At 42.7% G+C, this 22,525-nt stretch overlaps 1 protein-coding gene across 1 annotated transcript in view; it reads left to right on the forward strand.

The window, feature by feature from the left end:
• The window catches only part of LOC311111339 (protein BEAN1-like), a gene marked incomplete at both ends in the record, with an annotated part of 47,295 nt that extends 25,685 nt beyond the window's left edge, over positions 1-21,610 (forward strand). The window contains 3 exons of the mRNA XM_084154059.1: positions 8,644-8,841; positions 9,710-9,851; positions 21,211-21,610. Of these exons, the coding sequence (XP_084010185.1) occupies positions 8,644-8,841; positions 9,710-9,851; positions 21,211-21,610 (740 nt within the window). The remainder of the gene's footprint in view (positions 1-8,643; positions 8,842-9,709; positions 9,852-21,210) is intronic.
• Between the last annotated feature and the right edge of the window lie 915 nt (positions 21,611-22,525).

A 22,525-nucleotide genomic window follows, 5' to 3' on the forward strand; every position in this document is an offset into this window, starting at 1 on the left:
GCTGAAAAGTACCAGTGGCCTGGCTTTGGCCCCAAGTGATAGCAGGTCCACCGGAGCCATTGCCCAGTGAGACACGGGTGCCAGCCCGCGTAGATGGAAACAGAAATGTCTGTGCCTTTTGGGTAAAACATTGGGGTAAATCTTGTATGGAAATGCGCCATGAGTGAACTGCTATGTCTTTGGTTTGTACTTTTCAAAAAGGGCATGGAATGTTACCAGTACACCTGTATTGTGTTTCCAATTATCCCTGGTGCCACTTAGCAACACTTCAAGGTGTACCAGTGGCACTGCCTTTACTATTGGTTGTTTTGTAAGTAGACTACATGTTGGCTTTTTGAAGCACAAGCCACTGCAGTGTGTGTGCTTTGTAGTGTGGCTATGATCGATTTCTGCTCAATGAAGCAGGCTCTACCTTACATTAGAAGAATGGATTGCGGGGAAAGCATTTATAAAAGACTGTGGTGCTTTTCCACGCAGTGCTGTCCATCTCACAGACTCGTCATACAGGGCCATTTCCTCCCCGTGTCTGTTTTCATAAGACTTCCTCTCACTCCCTCATGGCATTGAAGGAACATATTTGTGATGAGAGGAGAAAAGCTGTCACCCGGGAGAGACAGGGCAATAATTTCACTCGTCCCCTCCACAGTCCTCTCCTCTTCTCTCACTCTTCTTTATTTGCACCTCTCTTTTTTTCTCCTCTCATTCTTCTCATATGTTGCTGTCTTTTGGTAAGCGCTGTGGACATCTGACATGTTTTCTTGTTAATAGAAGAGGGAAATTGTGGATGTGTCCCTGCCTGTCTCTTCTGTTATCCCCGTGCCTAGGGTTAGAAAGGAAACGTATATTACTAGAAACTTTCTAAGTTTACCAGTAAACTACCAGAATTGTGGTATCTTTCAAGGATTTTATGTAATCTATCGCAAGACATCAGTGGGCCTTTTGGATACTTCAGATTTGTACAGGTGTCTGTAATGATCTCTGGCCCTCTGTGTGGCCTTATCACATGTAACATTTATGAAATAATTAAATAAGATGATTTTCAAATAAAAATTGAATGACAAAGCTGTAAAACATTATCATAAATATAAACCATCTACTTAGTGAATACCATTGGTGTTTAATATGAGGGTTTCAGCATGAAATATCCTTTGTTTTATTTTTTACACACTTTTTCTTATTTTACTATGTCAGTTTGTTGTCAAATAGTTGCAGAATTAATTGAAAATAATGCCATTGTTGATTAGATGCTTTTTAGTAAAGCTATTTTCTCTTGAACTATATGGTCTATCTACTAGAAACTCATGGACAAAAATTATACTAAATATGAATACGTCTTTCTAAAGCTATTCAAGTATAAATTACCAAAATTACGATAGATTATCATAGATTTTCTGTTAATTACCAAAATTACTGAAGATTCCGGTAGCTTTGGTAAATTACCGCTATCGTTGCAATCCTACCCGTGCCACATGGACACAAATAAGCAAAGAGTTGTGTCACCTATTAATGTAAGTGACCCATCAGTATCTCTATTTGCACATCATCTCTTGCACATCATTCCAGTGTTAATACTAAATTGTAATTATTTTGCACTATAGCCTATTTTATTGCCTTACCTCCATAACTTGCTAAATTTGCACACACTGTATATATATGTATTTCTGTTGTATTTTTGACTTTGTTTTGTTTTACCCCATATGTAACTCTGTGTTGTTGTTTTTTATCGCACTGCTTTGCTTTATCTTGGCCAGGTCGCAGTTGTAAATGAGAACTTGTTCTCAACTGGTTTACCTGGTTAAATAAAGGTGAAATAAAATAAAATAAAAAAATAAAATGGGAGTCCCATTGGGGATCCTGTGTTGCTTGTAGGAGGTAGGAAGGCTTGCATGACGTAAGACATGGAACTGCCATCTAGTGGTAGTCAGTGTTCTGGCCTGGGATATCAGCCTGTCTTCCAGTCCCAGAGTTGTTTATTTCCTGCTCAGGGGATACCTTCGTCTTTGGAGATGAAGTTGGGATTTTGTTGTTATTGAAGTCTATGGGGATTGCTGATTTATAATAAGGAAATCTAATATTGAATCCAAGTAAATGAAGAATACTCTCATAGTCCTTTTCATTCGTAATACCAATACATATTGTTAGACCTGGACGTAGAGCTAGATATTTTCTTCTTTGTAATGTTGTAATATTTCAGAATTGAAATAAATTAAAATAGATATCCTTGAGGTCAGAGCAGAAATCAGGCGGCTGAAAAATATCTCTGCTCTTCTCTGGCATACAATAGGTTAATCTTCTAGAGACATGCGAGGTGACATTTGTTTTCCTCGTCACCTTGAGAGAATGCCCACAATGTCAGGGAGGACTGTTATCATTGAATGCAGGGAGAGGAGTCCTTATCACCCCTCATTCTATAGGGCCATATCAACGTGTTTTACTCTCTCTCCACATAACCATGTATTGTACCTCTCATACTGGGTAATACCCATGTAATACAACAGCCTTCATCTTCTCCTCACACTGCATTCCCTACTGGCCCATTGACCATCACCAATGTCACCTGCACAATGTACTCAGTGATGGATGTCCCTTATACATATTCATAGAGCAGTCATCTTCAGGACAGTTACCAATACACATCCAGACATCCTTTCAGGATCAGGCTGCTGTCTCAATGTTGTGGTCACTCTAGCTTGTATAGAGTCTATAGACTATTTAAAGCACACCCTGTCATCATCTATCAGTATCATAATAGTCACATTAGATCCAGCAAGGTTTCACATGGGTAGACAAGCATGCAGCCAATTGATACACTGGATGTGGCCTTGGTATGTACCGTACGTGTCAGGACAACATAGGAATTAGAGTGATTGTCTTGTATTGAGGTCATACAGGAACTTGCTGTGTGTAATGAATAACGTCCGCTTTTATTACAGTACTGTATGTTTGTCATGTCCCATTGAATCAGCTCAGTGTCAACATATTGAACACGAGGAACTGCAGTAGACTTCTTCTCACAAGGTTGTACATACCAATGTGAAATGTGATAAATATGTTAAAAAGGCTACCCAGTAAAGTGTGAATTGGCTTGTAAAGAATTGTCAAAAAATAAGCAAAACACTTCCTTATAGCGACGTGCATGTGTTAAACATTATCAGCACCTGCTTGGGTTGGTGCTGAAGATGTGTTAATTAGCTATGGTTCGTCTTCTGTGTTAAAACATTTAAAAAACACAGTGAATTTACACTGAAGCTGTGGTTATTATATCTTAAATCTGTCAACTTCATAAGATTTTAGAGAAATGTTTGTTTGTGTTATCTGATCTCTCCTCTGAGAGAGATAGAGATGCTGGTTATGTGTCATTGAATATTGTTCGGTTCGTATCCCACTGTTTTATACTATGCTCCTAGCAGCGATGCTGTTCAACCACTTCTTTATCCTAGCATCTCCTGAGAGTAAAGCCTCTGAGTTCCTCTGTCTAACCAGAATAATGTGCCAGGAAAGATGCCCTCGCTCGGTTTTCTTCTCCCACTCTCTCTGCAGCTGGGGCCAGGCCTGCTAACCCCACAGGGCGCACAAACATCACACAGACACAATTTATAACAATCACCTCTCCCGCTCTCTCTCGCTCCCTGTGCCTCTCCCTCTCCCCCTCTTCTCACACACACACACTCTCTCTTTCTCACTCTCTTTCTGTCTCTCTCTCTCTTTCTCTCTGTCTGTTCCTCTCTCTCACACAATCGCACTCACGCACAACCATTCATATTCCCGGAGTTATCATATTGAGGTTGATACCACCATACAGGAGACAGTTCCACTGTTTGAGAACACCAAAGTCCTATGAGAAATATATAGTGTGTGAGTGTACTACTTGGCTTTGTCTGGATTATAAAGCACTTGAGGAGGAACGGAATGATATTGTGAATTTAAATCACAGGGAGCTTTATCGATGGTTCTGTTTAATGTTCAACGGAAAGACAGGGCAGGGGTGGCAGGAAAGGACTGGAGTCTTATGGGAGTGAACATAAAGACAGTGAGAAATGCTTTCTAATCTTATGATAAACTGTCATATAAACACAAAGACACAAAGGGAACAGACTACCACTGTTAGCAGTATTATCTGAGCATGGAGAAAGGACGTTTGGACTACATATGGGCTATAATTATTGCAATCTGTGGTAGAAAACTGGAATGAGTCCTGTGGGAGAAAGGGAGGGTGGAAGAGAAAGAGGATGGAAAGGGAATGGTGTGTTCAACAGTTGAAGAAATAAAGATGAAACGGTAGTGATCGAGAAAAGGGGAGGATATGTACTATCATAAAAATATGTTAGAGAAAGAGATTAAGAGAGTGAGGGAGAGAGGGTACATTGATTATATACAGTACATGGTCCTGGTGTTCTGGCCTGGTGTGACCCTCTGCATCGAGTGGGCTGGCTGTGTGCTCTGTGAGGTCCTGTTTCACAGGCCCAAGGGCAGGTTTGGAGAAGGTCAGCACCACTTACTTATGCATGGAGGAGCAGCAATCAAACACATTCAAAGTGCTCGATAGACCCAGGCCCTGACAATATGCCATTCACTCAGCTCAACAGCAGACACGCGCACGTACGTACACATTTGCTCACTTTCTTTCTTTCTTTCTCTCTCTCTCTCTCTCTCTCTCTCTCTCTCTCTCTCTCTCTCTCTCTCTCTCTCTCTCTCTCTCTCTCTCTCTCTCTCTCTCTCTCTCTCTCTCTCTCTCTCTCTCTCTCTCTCTCTCTCTCTCTCTCTCTCTCTCTCTCTCTCTCTCTCTCTCTCTCTCTCTCTCTCTCTCTCTCTCTCTCTCTCTCTCTCTCTCTCTCTCTCTCTCTCTCTCTCTCTCTCTCTCTCTCTCTCTCTCTCTCTCTCTCTCTCTCTCTCTCTCTCTCTCACACACACAGCTTCACATAGGACATTCTCTGGCGAAGCCTCCACAGCACATCCTGTTTCATGCACATGGGCAATATGACGTCCCAGACGTGTCTCCCAATGTGAAGCACAGCCAGCTGGATGACCCAAGGCATCCATGGTGCATTGGCTACAGCACTGGGCCCTGGAGACATGGCCATGTGGCGCTCTGCTGCTGCTGGTGCTCTCAGAGATGTCCTTACTCTACAGCCACTACAAAATGCATCACTTACTGAACCCATGCTGCTGAATTCAGCACATACTGTATGAGGACTACTAATAACTACTACCAATTGGTAGGTACATGGTGTCAACTAGGAGTTTAGCAGGTGAATTACTTAAACAACAAAATATAATCTATTTGGCACAGTCTTGGCCCTCTCCAGTATGTGAGATTCATGAAGCGCAACAGCGGAAGTTTGCTCTAATGATGTGTCTAAAAGGCCTCTTAATGACAGAGCAAAGACTAATTAGCATCTCTGTTTTGGGCAGTGAAGAATCATGCTAAATTAAGAATGATGCTAACCATGCTCAGATGCTTGATACACAACAAGAGTTGTCTTTTTTTTCTGATTGAGGCTTTGACTTGATGCCTTTAGAAATATCAGGCTGTATATATATATATATATATATATATATATATATATATATATATATATATCGCTCTTTTTCTCTCTCACCCTCTCTCTCTCTCAATCAGATATCATATCAAATAATACAGTTATTATTCAAGAGTATGCTATTTCAATGCATCACTGATCTAGTGATTGATTTTGATGTCTCTAATCTCTGCTCATTTATTTTCCCTGCCACCTTATTTTAGATGAAATCAATCTTTATAAAGCATCAGCTCAGGGGAAAGTCCTGAGAAAGCATTGTGTAAGCAGTCCTGTGAATCATATATAACCATAATGAGTTGCCCTGTAGAATAATCCCATTAACCTACACTGGGATATCGCCCTTTATTGCCTTCAGACCTTTCTCTGGATTAACACTGACCTCAGAGGTGTTACAGATCGGTATTAATGGAAGACTCTGGACTTTATTTTGACACACCACAGATACTGTATATGTACACTACCGTTGAAAAGTTTGGGGTCACTTAGAAATGTCCTTGTTTTCGAAAGAAAAGCATTTTTTTGTCCATTAAAATAACATAAAATTGATCACAAATACAGTGTAGACATTGTTAATGTTGTGAATGGCTATTGTAGCTGGACATTTATGGAATATCTAAATTGGCGTGCAGAGGTCCATTATCAGCAACCATCAGTCCTGTGTTCCAATAGCACGTTGTGTTTGCTAATCCAAGTTGATAAAAGTTGCAAAGAAAAAGCCATATCACAGACTGGCCAATAAAAATAAAAGATTAAGATGGGCAAAAGAACAAAGACACTGGACTTTTTCTTTGCAACTCTGCCTAGAAGGTCAGCATCCCGGAGTCGCCTCTTCACTGTTGATGTTGAGACTGGTGTTTTGCGGGTACTATTTAATGAAGCTGCCAGTTGAGGACCTGTGAGGCGTCTGTTTCTCAAACTAGACACTAAAGTATTTGTCCTCTTGCTCAGTTGTGCACCGGGGCCTCCCACTCCTCTTTCTATTCTGGTTAGAGCCCGTTTGCGCTGTTCTGTGAAGGGAGTAGTACACAGCATTGTACGAGATCTTCCGTTTCTTGGTAATTTCTTGTATGGAATAGCCTTCATTTCTCAGAACAAGAATTGACTGACGAGTTTCAGAAGAAAGTTATTTGTTTCTGGCCATTTTGAGCCTGTAATCGAACCCACAATTGCTGATGCTCCAGATACTCAACTAGTCTCAAGAAGGCCAGTTTTATTGCTTCTTTAATCAGCACAACAGTTTTCAGCTGTGCTAACATAATTGCAAAAGGGTTTTCTAATGATCAATTTGCCTTTTAAAATGATAAACTTGGATTAGCAAACACAACGTGCCATTGGAACACAGGACTGATGGTTGCTGATAATGGGCCTCTGTACGCCTATGTAGATATTCCATAAAAAAATCTGCTGTTTCCAGCTACAATAGCCATTTACAACATTAACAATGTCTACACTGTATTTCTGATCAATTTGATGTTATTTTAATGGACAGAAAAATTGCTTTTCTTTCGAAAACAAGGACATTTCTAGGTGACCCCAAACTTTTGAACGGTAGGATAACTTCACCTCTCCTCTCAATTAGGAGGAGAAACCCTAGGCTGGAATTTCCCTCAATCAATCAATGTATTAATCAATTCAATAAATCTGTTCATTTATGGTTCTGTAGTGTAAGGCACAGCCTGTGGAATCATTATATTTGCATAGCTAGTTCACTCCCAAAGCAACAGGAGAGGAGCAGCAAGTAGTCCCTTGTTTTGATGCCATCATTGCAGTGATGTCAATGTGGCCACTAGCCAATCAGGATGTCCCGAACATTCAATAGGTTGCTCCAAAAGTTCTAGTAACACAAAAACTGTCCAGTTGTGCTGATGATTATACAATGTTTGTATAAAACAGTCACCTGATGTTGCAAGAACGTTCCCAGAACAAATGTTGTTATTACATTACCTGGAAACCTAATAAGAACCTTAGGGTAATGTTCTGTGGCGGCTGTTACAGATTTTGTGCACAACATTTTAGTGAATGTTAGGAGAACATTTGAAGGATATAAAAAAAATAAAAACAGTATTTGAATGTTTTTGAGATGTTATCATCCTAATGTTAGATAAAATCCTAACTAGAACTTAATGGGAATATAATGTTGTGGGAATGTTCCCAGTTTGCTGGGTGGGTACTGCAGGGATGCAGGCAGCTATGCCAACACATAAATAGCACGAAGCAGTAGACTACTCTGCTAGGTCTTCAAATCAACACACAATGCTCAATGTTGATTAAAAGATTAACATTGATTATGATCAACACAAATATTTTATAACCTCAATTATGGCAGGAATTCCTCAGCAAGGAAGAGATGAACAGAGACTAATTTGATTAGCATTTAGACAACGGCCTCCTCATAAATAAATTGATTAGATTTCTTGTCTCCTGTTGATGGGCACCCAAAAAGATTTTCAGAGGCCAGACGTGGCAAAGTTAACACGGCAGCTCGTATTATCTCAGCCTGCACTTGGATATTGAATCTGTCTGTGTCATTATCTATGTGGTGTTATTTGAGTACATTTGTATTTATGTTGTTTGCTCTTATTTTGGTTTCTCTCTGGTTCTGATGAAAAGGGTGAAGGGGATTTGAGAAGAGCCACTTATGGCTGAAGTTGGGTTTTCTGCCTCCTGAGCTGACATGAAATAGTTCCACCCCGGGTATTTAAAAATTCTAACGGGTTGAGGATTAAATATTAAACACTGCAGACTTGGGAATCCATTCCTCCGCTGAGGAATGAAAATCTTGGGAGTGTTCCTGACCTGCGGTCCACAGAGAGGTATGTGTATGATGAGAAATATCAGCTTACATGTTTCTCTCCATAGGGTCATGGAGGCAACGTCTCACATTGACATTGCCACAAAGGATTTGAATTTCTGCTTTACAACCAACAAAATAATGAACCTGTGTTTGTTTTTTCTCTCTCCACCTTCTCTCATCCTCTCGCCACTCTCCTCTCTCCATCACCCCCCCCCCCCCTCCTCTCCACACTGTCCCCCTTTTATTCCATTGTTCTCTGCTTTCTCTCTTCTGTGGCTGTGCCCCACCTGTGGTGTGTGAACTGTGCAGTGAGCTCGAACCAGAGCAGTGCCCATGAGTACCCAGACTGCCGTGATGGGGGCAGCGAGGCCAGCCTGCTGGTGTCACCGCTGGTGGTGGCTGGCATCGTCATCGGCCTGGTGCTCTTCCTTTCCTGCGTTACCATCATTGTGGGCAGTCTGCGCAAAGACAGCCGTCTGCGCAACCCCCACCTTCGGGCCAGCTATGGTGAGTTACAGAGAGCTGTCCATCAATGAGGCCAGTGGTTGTGTTAGAGGTCAGTTCATTTATAAGCTTTAGTTTATCGGTTTTCAGTTACAAGCGGTTTCATTGGTCTTATTTACAAATCACTGGGACAAAATGTATGGCCATGCATTTTCCATGCTACTTTTCCCAGAGCTGAATCAATAGAAGATATCCAGTTCAGTCTTCTATGAACACATTTCACCCACATGGCATTAATATGCCACATTTGGCATTCTCCAGAGCTGGCATTTACACCAACCAGTGCTCTTCTCCTGAAACCTCATATAAAGGGACCACACTCTGCCTGTGGGGTTGATAACGGAATGGGAAAAAAACAAAATATTGCGCCAAACTGAATCACACACACACACACACACACACACAGCCAAAGCCGTGTCTGTGGAAGGCCACTTGGCCCAGTGGACTGGGTCCCATTGTCAGTCCACACAGAGAAGCACAAAAAGCTCAAAGAGCATCCTTTGTATGAGGACGCGGCCCCAATCTCCCTCTGCCTGGCCAAAGGCTGATATACCCAGATTATATCACACTGGCTTCAATCACAGCCCCTCTATCTTTAAGGAGCCACATGCTCTTAGCCTTTATGTTTCATAAAAGATTCTGACTGCTCCAGTGTAAAAACAGTGCAGATGAGAGAGATAGACTGCTAAAATAAATATTTACTGTAAATCTGCTTATTCCGTTCAAAGTTGGATCCCTAAACCATGAGATATATAATTCAGTTGAACTGAACACAGAGAATATTTACAATCCTGACTGTGTGCTGTAGTTCACTGAGAAAAAAGCTATTGTGTTCGTTAGTGTTGTATTAGACTGCCCTGCCTCTCCACAGCTCCGGATGGCTTTTCGTATGGTGGCTCCATTGGGGAGCTGAGGTCGACGTGTATCGAGGAGTTCCCTCCAGCGTTTGACTTTGACTCCTACGTGGAGACTCTGTCACAAGTCAATGTGATGTATCCAGACTCCCCGCCTCAGTAAGTCATTTAACTCTACTGTATTCATGTATTACGGCATTACGATCATCTTCATTCATGTGGTCACCAAAATGGCTAGATAAAGGGAGTTTTATGATGGTCCATTTGCTGTTATCTTCATACATTATGATAAATGATGGATGAGTAATGATCACCACTATTTTTCTGGACGGTTACCTCTGGGTGATTCCCAGGGTGTGTGTGTGTGTGTGTGTGTGTGCGTGTGCGTGTGCGTGTGCGTGTGCGTGCGCGTGCGTGTGTGTGTGTGTGTGTGTGTGTGTGTGTGTGTGTGTGTGTGTGTGTGTGTGTGTGTGTGTGTGTGTGTGTGTGTGTGTGTGTGTGTGTGTGTGTGTGTGTGTGTGTGTGTGTGCGTGCGTGCGTGCGTGCGTGCGTGCGTGCGTGCGTGCGTGCGTGCGTGCGTGCGTGCGTGCGTGCGTGCGTGCGTGCGTGTGTGTGTTTGATAGGATCTGGCTATGATAATGAAGCAGGACCATTGTGAAGGGACAAGGTAATGGAATGGAGGGATGGGCTGGGGAATGGAGAGCTGTAGTAAGGAGTAGATGTGAGAAGTGGTTAAGAGCTCTCTAATCAATCTAAAGATCACATTATCATCCACCATAGTGGAGAGCCATAGTTCCTATGATGGGCTTTCTGTACTTAGTGCACTCTTATGGTTATATGATTGAAATGTAAAGGGTTTTGGAATATATTCAATATGCATTTCATTTGCATTCCAGTTTCCATGCAATAACTGTGGTTCTCTAGCTCAGTTAGTAGAGCACAGCGCTTGTAACGCCAGGATAGTGGGTTCAATTCCCGGGACCACCCGTATGTAAAATGTATGCACGCATGACTCAGTCATTTTGGATAAAAGCGTCTGCTAAATGATACTGTATATATCATAACTTTGCTGTAAGCCATGCTCACCTTATCAACAGTGAACGGACTGGGGATTGTGCTTGAAGATGCTTTTGAAAGCCTTTTTAGTTTCAACTTGCCAAGATGGCTGCCCTCTACCCTCCTAGTGTAGCCTTTGTAGACATACAGTAAGGAGACAGAAAGAGTAGGAGAGATAAGATAAAGAGGGGAAGAGAAAGAGAGGAAGAGGAAGAGAGGGAAAAAAAGACTCCATTTACACACCAGCCTTACAATTCAGGTCTGGCCTCGGTAACCTCTCTGAGGTTGAGTTGAACCATGCTGTTGTGTCAAGTCGTTCATTAGAGCACTGTTGCACAGCTCAACTCTTTCATGGCTGGGTGCACCGCCTCACACTCTAAACTCTCCGCCCAGCACGCAGCCTGCTTCGCTCCCTGAACAAGCCTCTGGTGCTGCTAGGTAAATGCCACTGCTTTGCAGTGAAAGACACCCGGTGTGTTTGATCTAAATGGCAGCCCAGCTAATTGGCGTCTTTAATAATTCAGCCATATTCCTCTCTCTTGCAGTTTGGTCTGGCATCCTTTCTAAAGACACTCATGAAGTGTTGATGCCAGCTGATAAAAGAAGGTTAAAGAAATGAGAGTATTGAATACAATCTAGAATACATTGAGTGTAATACATGGTACAATATACTCTGTTTCTCACTACCTCTCTCAATGAGAGGAGAGGATCACCTTAGGTTTGTGTAACAAAATGGAAGCAAGCTCCACCTGAGCACCAGTCTTGACAGTTGGTTTAAAAATTACTTGACAGATAGAACTCAATGTATATCTACTGATGGTGTTAAATCAGGTTTTCTGGACATAATGAAAGGTATCCCGCAGGTGTCAATTCTGTGTCCTGTACTTTTTACATTAACAATATTGAAAAATTGTAACCTGCAATTGTATACCGATGATACTGTTGTGTATGCTATTACCCCCACGGTTGACCAGGCTCTATCTGAACTACAGTCTGCCTTCATTGTATTACAGAAAAACTTTATTGACCTGAAATTAGTATTGAATGCAGGTAAAACTAAGTAAATGTTTTTCTCAAGAGTGTATAAAAAGAACTCTGATGATTTAAACATATGTACTTTGGATGGTGTCCATATTGATCATGTCCCTGCTTACAAATATCTGGGCATCTGGATAGATGAAAAGCTGTCTTTTAAAGAGCATTATGATGAGTTAGTTAAGAAGCTGAGAATAAAAATGGGCTTCTTCTATAAATAAAATAGGTAATGCCTCTCGCTAAATAGTGGAAAGCAGATTATTCAGTTGATGTTCCTATCATAGACTATGATGACATCATCTATATGAACTCAGCTGCCACTTCATTAAAGCTGTTAGATGTAGTTTATCATAGCGCACTGCGCTTTAATACGGGGACGGTTTTAGTACTCATCACTGCATTCTCTACCAGAAAGTTGGTTGTCCCTCTTTGATGTCATGTAGGTTGATACATTGCTATTTTTCAGGTATAAAGCCCTTTTATAAAAACTCCCACTGTAGCTAACAAGATTACTAAACCTTAGACACCCGGTCTCAGGGATGGCTAACTCTGGAAATTCCTTTGGTCTCTACTGAGTTAGATAAATCAGCTTTTAGTTTTCTTGCACCTTATTTGTGGAACAATCATCAACATGTTCTTAAATTTGATGTTTTGGTGCCTCTAGGGCAATTCAGAAAGCTGATTGAGGACCTTATTACTGATGAATGTGTTTGTTTTTTATGACTGTGTTTTTCTTTCTTTCTTTCTGCTTGCATTTTGTATTTGTATTTTGATGTGTGTATTTTCTGTAATTTATGTAATTCAGGGATCATCAGTAAAAGAGACCTTGGTCGCAGTATGACTCCCTGATTAAAAAAAAGACGAAAAAAAGTTGTTTCCTCACAGAGAGAGGGTAGGCTACGGAGCAGCAGTTCTTTATTCCCTGTTTAGGTTCAGAGTCCAGTTAATGCACTCTTTCCTCACTGTGATTGGATTACATAGGAGGAGGAGGAGGCTTAATCCTGACAGTCCTCTAAACCTCCACAGGCTCAATCTGCAGGTCTAAACATCCTGCCAGCCTCCACCACATCATCTCCACTCTGATCCCTGGCTGACACTACACCTGTTTACTGACTACTGGGCTGTGATTACATCCTAAACAGCTCCTGGTGATTTCACTATCTAGGAATTACCCCATGTATTTCAGAATTAAGATAGAAAACAAACCTGAAAGGAAATGCAACCTTTCTGTAACTAGATGGACTGACTGTGGGTTTGGTTTGAAGCCACCCACCTTCCCCTCCCCTCCCTCAGGTATAAAGATGAGATAAGATAATTAGGTGGGTGCTTACATTTGTCCTATTTGTGAATTGGAAATGTGTTTTTTGCATATCACACTGAGACACCCTCGGAGAGTGGGGTCAGAGAATGGGTCAGTCATTATTGACGGCGACCCTGGAACAATTAGGGTTAAGTGCCTTGCTCAAAGGCACATAGACAGATTTTTCCCCTAGTCGGTGAGGGATTTGACCAAACGACCTTTCGGTTACTGGCCCAACGCTCCTAACCGCTAGACTCCGTGTGTGTGTGTGTGTGTGTGTGTGTGTGTGTGTGTGTGTGTGTGTGTGTGTGTGTGTGTGTGTGTGTGTGTGTGTGTGTGTGTGTGTGTGTGTGTGTGTGTGTGTGTGTGTGTGTGTGTGTGTGTGTGTGTGTGTGTGTGTGTGTGTGTGTGTGTGTGTGTGTGTGTGTGTGTGTGTGTGTGTGTGTGTGTGTGTGTGTGTGTGTGTGTGTGTGTGTGTGTGTGTGTGTGTGTGTGTGTGTGTGTGTGGTTATCCGGCTCAATTCTGCCTGCTTGCCCTTCAAGGTTTGTTTCACAGAATCACAAAGTTATTTACATTTATATGACAGTTCCATTAGTGTGGCGGCCCCTGTGTATGGCCCTGTGAGGGGCCTCTAAAGAGGGTGAAATTACCTCTCCCTCCAGAGGAGCCATCTGAAACATCAGGCCCTTTCCTGTTCAACAACAAATTATGAAAAATATGGAATATTACTGCCATAGACAGGGCTATTAATGTCACTGAATAGTGTGTAATTCGGTTTGGCGATATATCAATCTGCTCAATTTCTGTATAGATAGTAATGTCCTGCCTCTTTTATTCACTGGCCTTTTCTATCAGATAAACCTGTAGGTTACATATGCAAACGTAGGCTGAAGCCCCATTTATAACTGGTTCTAACATGTGTCTTTTGTCCTGATCTTGTCCACATTCTGATTGTGCCCACATTTTTAGACAGGTGTAGAATATTAAAAGACGGATCGTGATCAGATTGTGAACAGGTCTTCCTGACCAACTCAGGAGGTAGTCAGGCACGCATTGTGTCTCGATATCTTAGTGTAGATGGATCTGGACAGTGAAACCATTTAAATAATCATTATCCTGCCTTCTAAAATCATCAGTCAGGTGGCACCATTGACTTATGACATCAATATGTGTCTTAAAATAAATAAATAAATAAATATTATTTTCAAATAATGTCTGTCAAATAATTTGCATACAGGGAGGGACCAAGAAATCTGTTCAGCATGTGGATACAGTGGATGGATAAGAGACACATTTAAATACCATGTGTAGATACATATCTGAAATACAATCAGAATGTGGGCAAGATCAGGACAGGATGCATGTTAACGCCAGGTATAAACAAGGCTTACAAGAGAGAGACTGAGTGGGCACGAATGAGAGGAAGAGGAAGAGGAGGTTTAGCCAATCGTGTCTCTTAACATGAAAAACACAAGTCTTTGTTCTGCGCTAAATACCAACACCTGGTTGTTGATAGTCAGAGCTTGTCCTTTAATGAGACACATGCTAATGATCAACAGATGCAACAAATTGTCAACAACGGTATTGATCTTTGCAGTGTCATGGCTACATCTAAGAAAGTCCTATGCTAACACAACATATTTGATGAAAAGACCAGACAGGATTACTAGCTTCTAATTGGCAAATTGTCATGTAGTGCTTGTGTTTTCAAGCCTTTAGAGAGCTTGTGTTATTATTGGTTTAGATGTTAGGCTCCACTGTTAGATGGGGTTAGTGGTGGTTGGCTTGGGTGTTGGCGCTGGCGCTGAACAAGCCACTCTGTCAATGCCTCTGCCTCTCATAGCCTCCATCCATCTCTGTTACGCTGTGGAGGGAGGGAAATCACTCCTCATATTAACAGAGGCACGATTCCTGTCTGGGGCCTAATGTGCTTTTATCACTCCCAAACTACGTCTTCTCAAACGATGTCTTCTTCGCTGCTGTGCCAATTAACGTGGGAAACCACACCACAGGAATGTTTTCTTATGCCTGAATTTAGGCTCAAATGTGTCATAGATTGAGGTAGATTTAGATCAGGGAAAATATCCAGTGCAAAACAGAGATATCTAAGTCTGTTGGCCGAGGACCAGTGCATTGGAGAGGATGAAAGAGAGAGTATGTTTTGAAGTGTACATTGTGTGCATAGTCAGGGATAGGAGGCAGTGGGGTGGAGTGGATAGAGGGAAAGGCATGTGATGCAGGGCAGTGCTGCCATGGCCACAGATGGCTCAGGGAAACCACAGAGCTTACACCACCTAGATCAACAGCTCACCTGTGGAGCCTGTGAAGGGACTTGCTTCCGCAGAGGGAGAACTGGGCACATCCCAGCACAAATATACACACGCACACACACACCACACTGTTACATTATTTACATATACACTGAGTGTACAAAACATTAAGAACACCTTCATAATATTGAGTTGCCCCCCTCCCCCCTTTTGCCCTCAGAACAGACTCGGTTCGTCAGAGCATGGACTCTATAAGGTGTCGAAAACATTCCACAGGGATGCTGGCACATGTTGACTCTAATGCGTCCCACAGTTGTGTCAAGTTGGCTAGATGTCCTTTGGATGGTGGTCCATTTTTGATACACACGGGAAACTGTTGAGCGTGAAAAACCCAGCAGTGTTGCAGTTCTTGACTCAAACCGGTGTGCCTGGCACCTACTACCATCCCCTATTGAAAGGCACTTAAATCTTTTGTCTGGCCCATTCACCCTCTGAATGACACACATACACAATCCATGTCTCAATTGTCTCAAGGCTTAAAAATCCTTCTTTAACCTGTCTCCTACCCCTTCATCTACACTGATTGAAGTGGATTTAACAAGTGACATCAATAAGGGATCATAGCTTTCACCTGGATTCTCCTGGTCAGTCTATGTCATAGAAAGAACAGGTGAACTTCATGTTTTGTACACTGAGTTTTTTTTCACTAATCTAAACACACACGCATGCATTCACACACTCACACTAACATCTACAGGTATATGCACAATAATGTATGCACATCACAATCACAACCACACACTGTTGCTCTTGTCCGTAGCTCTACAGGCATGGGCCTCTGACAGTGCCAGGGAGCTCCCTGTGCCAGCCCCGCAGTGCAGTGGACAGACCGGGCCATATGCTCCAGTCAGTGCTGTCATCTCTCCAGAGCCACAGGCTAGAAGCCAGAGGTCCTCCCTCTAGTGACCCACACCTCTCCTTGGGCTTTGGAGTACATTGTATACCCATAAAGATTTATATAGTATTGCGTTTTACTTTAAACTTTTTGACCGCCTAACGCACCTGCATCATTGTTGTGAATGCCTCTCTAGGCATTGGAAAGTAACACATTCTGTGTCATATGCACTGCAAGTTTTCTGTAGAAGTCTTATGGTTCTCCATACTGTAGTTTCATCCTATGACAAATAATGCCCAGATTACAAATTATACAGCTGTGCTCAGGGAAATTAATGTGTATGCAAACATACATTTACCAGAGCGACTTACAGGAGCAATTAGGGTTAAGTGCCTTGCTCAAGGGCACATCGCCAGATTTTCACCTAGTCAGCTCGGGGATTCGAACCAGCGACCTTTCGATTACTGGGCCAATGTACTTAACCGCTAGTTTACCTGCCGCCCCATACAGCATGCAGATTATTACAAACAGCAGTAGACTGCAGGATTGATTAGACAAAATCTAAACAGGGCTAGGCTGTAGCGGTGTTATATCCGACATTGCTAGCTAATAATGAATTGTTTTTAGGATGCAACACCTTGTGTTAGCATCCTAGGTGACTTATAGTTCCCACAAGGGGGGCGACTGCAACGTGCAAAACATTCTCACCCGAATCAGAGGGGGGATTCTCAGCTTGGTGTAACACTCATGAAACCCGGGCATGAAAAGAGCTAGGCCCTCAGGTGTCCACAGCGCTACCATACCTGGCAAACACATTCTGGAGTGACTCTCGACAAACGTCTGTATCAGCATGTTTATTTAAAGAGAAAAGTCCTATTTTCAATGTTTATGTGGAGCTGGTAGTTTGTTGCACCCTGAAGGGATTAAAAACATTGCTGAGCTGTGTGATGAATATCAGACACACGTAAACAAACACACACACACACACACACTTCTGAAAACTGAGACTCTCACTCTCTTTCCTGGATCAGCGTGGTCATAATTTATTCATGACAACTAGTAGGAAAAAAGAACTGCTGAAAGTAACCGGGGCAACAGCTGATAACTTGATATTCCTTCTGACTGGAGCTGACTAACAGTATGGGTTAGAAAGGTTAAGAGATATGTGGGTGTTATGTACAGTATTTAGTGCAGCGTTTCCCAAACTAGGGGTCGCGACCCCATGGGGTCGCCTGATTGAAAATGGGGTTGCAAGAGAAACTGGATAAAAAAGCACTTGGTTCATAGAACAAAATATTATGACCCCATCACTGAACGATAAGACTATCAGGAACACATACAGGTCTTCTGTTCCCCTCTACGATGCCCACAAGCCACGCAGGTCTCATTAGAACAGAGTGGACAAGACCAGGCACTAAAGACTGGGGTGGAAAAAACATCATCTACACAGAAGATCATACAAAGTTATTGCCTGATGATCTTCTGAACTTCGCAATACCTTTTTGATGCATTTTAGTCACTTCAAACCATACTTCCCTCAGATGTAAATACTGTCATAAATACTGTCAGACTGATTTGTAATAGACTAATTAAAAAAGTAAACATTGGCCGTTGATTCCATCACTTTTTTTACATGGTGGGGTCGCACTTTTTTTTAAATGTCAAAATAGGGTCGCGGACCCAAAAAGTTTGGGAACCCCTGATTTAGTGCTTTTGAAGGGTGCCAGTGCTCGACAGTGATTACTAGCAAAACAAACCCTTCTCTACCCACAACATCAGGATACTTCAAGTAGTCAGGTGACCCCTGGTCAGTTTGTTCTGATACTGCCCAGCTGTCTGCACAGCTGTAACCAACGATGCATAAGAGTAAGGAATACAATCTACTCGATAACAGAAAGTTACCAGAGAGAATTTGAACTAATAAGATAATGCAATGTTTACTAGTTTCTTATTAGCATCATCTTCCTCTTCAACTCTCAGAAGAAAATATTTGAGATAAGAAAAAAAAGTAGTTGAGAGATACTTGATGTATCACCACTGACTGCCAGTTGTGTCATCACCTCTCAATAGTAAGTTGGCGTTTCTGTGCCCACTGCTTTAATGTTGCTGTGTTATGCAGTCATTACATAACATGGCATGCTACAGTATTGAGCGTTACACATGCAGAGCCAGAGGGAGGAAACGAGTGCATTTTTTTTTTCTTTGGTTACACAGTTACAAAGGATCTCAAATGCTCTCACCTTTTTTATAAAGTATCTAAGATCACTCTCACCTTTTTACTCACAATCGTAAACAAATATTTTTCAATGTGTCGATCCAAGTACAATAGAAAAAAGAAAAAAAAATGCATTTGTACTGCTGTATGGCAAATTAATGGCCCACTGTAGTCTTGCGTAGCAAATGGACTTATGAACCATTTTTGCACTATAGCACCGGCTAATGGCAAGTCCTGTTTTTGTCTGTAACCCCGGATCATGTGAAATCTTTCTGTCCTGCTGTGTTCTGGGGACATTAAGTCTGTCTGAATGAGCCGGAGTGCGGCCGGGAGTCTAAAATAGCTCTGCACGCAGGCAGACAGGCAGCACTCTGCAGCACAGTGATGGCGGGTGGAGGGAGCAGAGGCCGGGGAGTAAGTCAGCTACACGGATCATTTGAAATCAAGCAGTCATTACTGAGGCTCCTGAACAGCATCTTTTACTGTCCCACTGAGCACAGAGCACCAGCAGAGGAGAGGAGCCGCTACCTGACTCTGTATGAGTCTCTATGAGGAGCAGATACCTGACTGTATGAGTCTCTATGAGGAGCAGATACCTGACTCTGTATGAGTCTCTATGAGGAGCAGATACCTGACTGTATGAGTCTCTATGAGGAGCAGATACCTGACTGTATGAGTCTCTATGAGGAGCAGATACCTGACTGTATGAGTCTCTATGAGGAGCAGATACCTGACTGTATGAGTCTCTATGAGGAGCAGATACCTGACTGTATGAGTCTCTATGAGGAGCAGATACCTGACTATATGAGTCTCTATGAGGAGCAGATACCTGACTGTATGAGTCTCTATGAGGAGCAGATACCTGACTGTATGAGTCTCTATGAGGAGCAGATACCTGACTGTATGAGTCTCTATGAGGAGCAGATACCTGACTGTATGAGTCTCTATGAGGAGCAGATACCTGACTGTATGAGTCTCTATGAGGAGCAGATACCTGACTGTATGAGTCTCTATGAGGAGCAGATACCTGACTGTATGAGTCTCTATGAGGAGCAGATACCTGACTGTATGAGTCTCTATGAGGAGCCGATACCTGACTTTATGAGACTCTGTATAAAGAGTAGCTCACATAATTTTGTTTACCTCAAACCCATTTGAAACCATCCAGAATAACGCATAGAACAGAATGGGGCAATGTGGTGGCAGAAAATATATACTGAGTGTACAAAACATTAGGAACACCTTCCTAATATTGAGTTGCACCCCCTTTTGCCCTCAGGACAGCCGCAATTCGTCGGGGCATGGACTCTACAAGGTGTTGAAAGTGTTCCACAGGGATGCTGGCCCATGTTGACTCCAAGGCTTCCCACAGTTGTGTCAAGTTGGCTGGATGTCCTTTGGGTGGTGGACCATTCTTGATACACACAGGAAACTGTTGAGCGTGAAAAACCCAGCAGCATTGCAGTTCTTGACACACTCAAACCGGTGCGCCTGGCACCTACTACCATACCCCGTTCAAAGGCACTTAGATCCTATGTCTAGCCCATTCACCCTCTAAATGGCACACATACACAATCAATGTCTCAATTGTCTCAAGACTTTAAAAAAAATTGTCTCCTCCCCTTCATATACACTGATCGAAGTGGATTTAACAGGTGACATCAATAAGGGATCATAGCTTATACCTAGATTCACCTGGTCAGTCTATGTCATGAAAAGAGCAGGTGTTCCTAATGTTTTGTACACTCAGTGTATATCCAATACACTATAGCTGGACTCATCTGATATATGAGGGCAATTGTGAATGTTCCTACTGTTCAGCTTAGCTAAACTTGTTACTGGAAATATTGTTTTCCCAGCCCTGTGCAGAGGAAGTGGAACTCTCATCCAGTCTATCATTAATAAAGATCTCATTTACTCCAGCTCCCAATGCCTTCTCTCATTAAATCTCTCAGTGTATCGCCCGACCCAGCCCGGAGGTGACAGGCTTAAGTAATCCACAGCCACAGTGCCATTTGCCTTGCTTGCCCACACCGGCTCTCTGAGAGGCCGATACTGTTAATAATTCCACAGATTAAATTATCCCGCTATATTTTCTCTATTCCCAGATATCCCCTGGGGTCAGTGTCGGGGTAGTAGAGAGCGATTTAGCAAGTGGTTTACACATATGACGATGGTCCGTGATAAATGTATCTCACATAATGTTATACAAGCCAGTCGGCCTGACTGACACCATTTTTGCCTCTCTCTCTCTCTCTCTTTCTCTCTCCGCTTATTCCTTTTGTGTTACAGGGCCTCTATAAAGCCCAGTCAGCTCTAGTAGGGTGGTGGTATGTGCTAGACAGACTTCCAGTGCACTGTGGGATTGTGGGTTACGTGAGAGCTGAAATAATTGTCCATTGGCAGGCTCTCCCATGGAAAGCACCCAACCAAGACTAGCAGCCGCCACAAAGGAACAGAACTCACAGTAGATGACAATACTCTTCTCTAACAGGCCTGTTCCACCATTCAGATTTCTATGATGTTTAGTCACCAAACAGCCAGGACAGCTGTCATGTCATATTTATTTTCTCTTCTTATGCTAAACATTTCTTTTGTGTTTGAGTTCATGTTGTTAACTACAAACATAGAATCCAGGTCCATCAGCATAGGCTAAATGAACACTTGGTATACCATTGTTTGAAGGTTGGAGATATCCTTAGGCCTTTTAAAACCTATTTACCTGATATACTCTCCTTTATTTCAGCTATGATGAATGTGTGGGACCAGGTGCGACACAGATATACGTCCCCACAGATGACCCCCCTCCGTACTCCCTCACGGACCCCTGTCAGCAGGGCCACCAGCAGGCCACCTACACCAGCCTGGAGATGGAGGAGCCGTCCGCTGGTGCTGGAGCCTCTTGGGTGTCTGCCAGCAGCGCCGCCGCCTCCCACTACCCAATCAGACTGCACGAGCTCAGGCAGCAGCCAATATCCTCCATCTCCCTGTCAGCATTCCCCCTGGATGAGGCGCCCCCATACGAGGTGGTGGTGAGCAGGCAGAACCAGCCCATCCCTCTGATGCCCATGGACCTGCTCAAACACCCCTCAGAGGACAGCCATAGTCCCCAGAGAGCCCGAGTTGTCACACACAGGATCCTGTAGAGCTGCCTGGGATAGTCCGCTCCAATGCTCTTTCTGCAGACAGCCACACACACACCCATCCCAGTCTGAGTAGGACAGTTTAACTCTCTTCTGCTTCTTCCAGTGTCCCTTTGTGCATGACAGGCAGTATCAAAAGAGATGGACTTTCTGGACCGAAGCTGAAAGTTTGGGTTGAACCTGAACTCAGTCTGCGCCTTTCTTTCCTTCCCTACCTCTTGGATAAGCTGTGTCCCCCGAACCCAAGATGTTACCCGCACCACTCCTCACTCTCTCTCCCTTTACTACTGGGGCACTGCCATGAAATCACAGGGCTACTACTGGTAACCTGGGGCTGGGAGTATGGTCTTTCTGTCCAGAGGGAATTCACTTCATACTGTACATTGGTCTCAGTTTAGGAGGCATTCAAGCATTTAGGAAGCATTATCAAAGTCTGTTTTTAGCACAAAAAAACACTAGAGGTAACCTGAAGTGGTTTCACATAGATATTCTGTATGTACTGTTGGTTCTTGTTGTGTTGAAATGGAATTGCTCTTGATAAAAAACACTATAGAAAGAATGTCTAATTTCACATTTCTTCACAACATATCCATATGGTTTTATTAATATTTTCTTAATGCAAATAATATTTGATTTATATTTAGCTGACTTTAGGACTCCCACAGTCTGTAAAACGTCCAGTAATTTCAACTGAAAAAATAGAACCTAAAAGGGTTCTTTGGCTGTCCCCATAAGATAATCTTTGAAGAACCCTTTTTGGTTCCAGGTAGAACACTTTTGGTTCCATGTAGAACCCTTTCCACAGAGCGTTCTACATGGAACCCAAAAGGGTTCTACCTAGAACCAAGAAGGGTTCGCCTATGGGGACAGCCGAAGAAACCTTTTGGAACCCTATGTAGGTATTTTTGAAATAAATTA

The sequence above is a fragment of the Coregonus lavaretus genome (genome assembly GCF_964263955.1).
Source record: "Coregonus lavaretus genome assembly, chromosome: 37".
NCBI lineage: Eukaryota > Metazoa > Chordata > Actinopteri > Salmoniformes > Salmonidae > Coregonus > Coregonus lavaretus.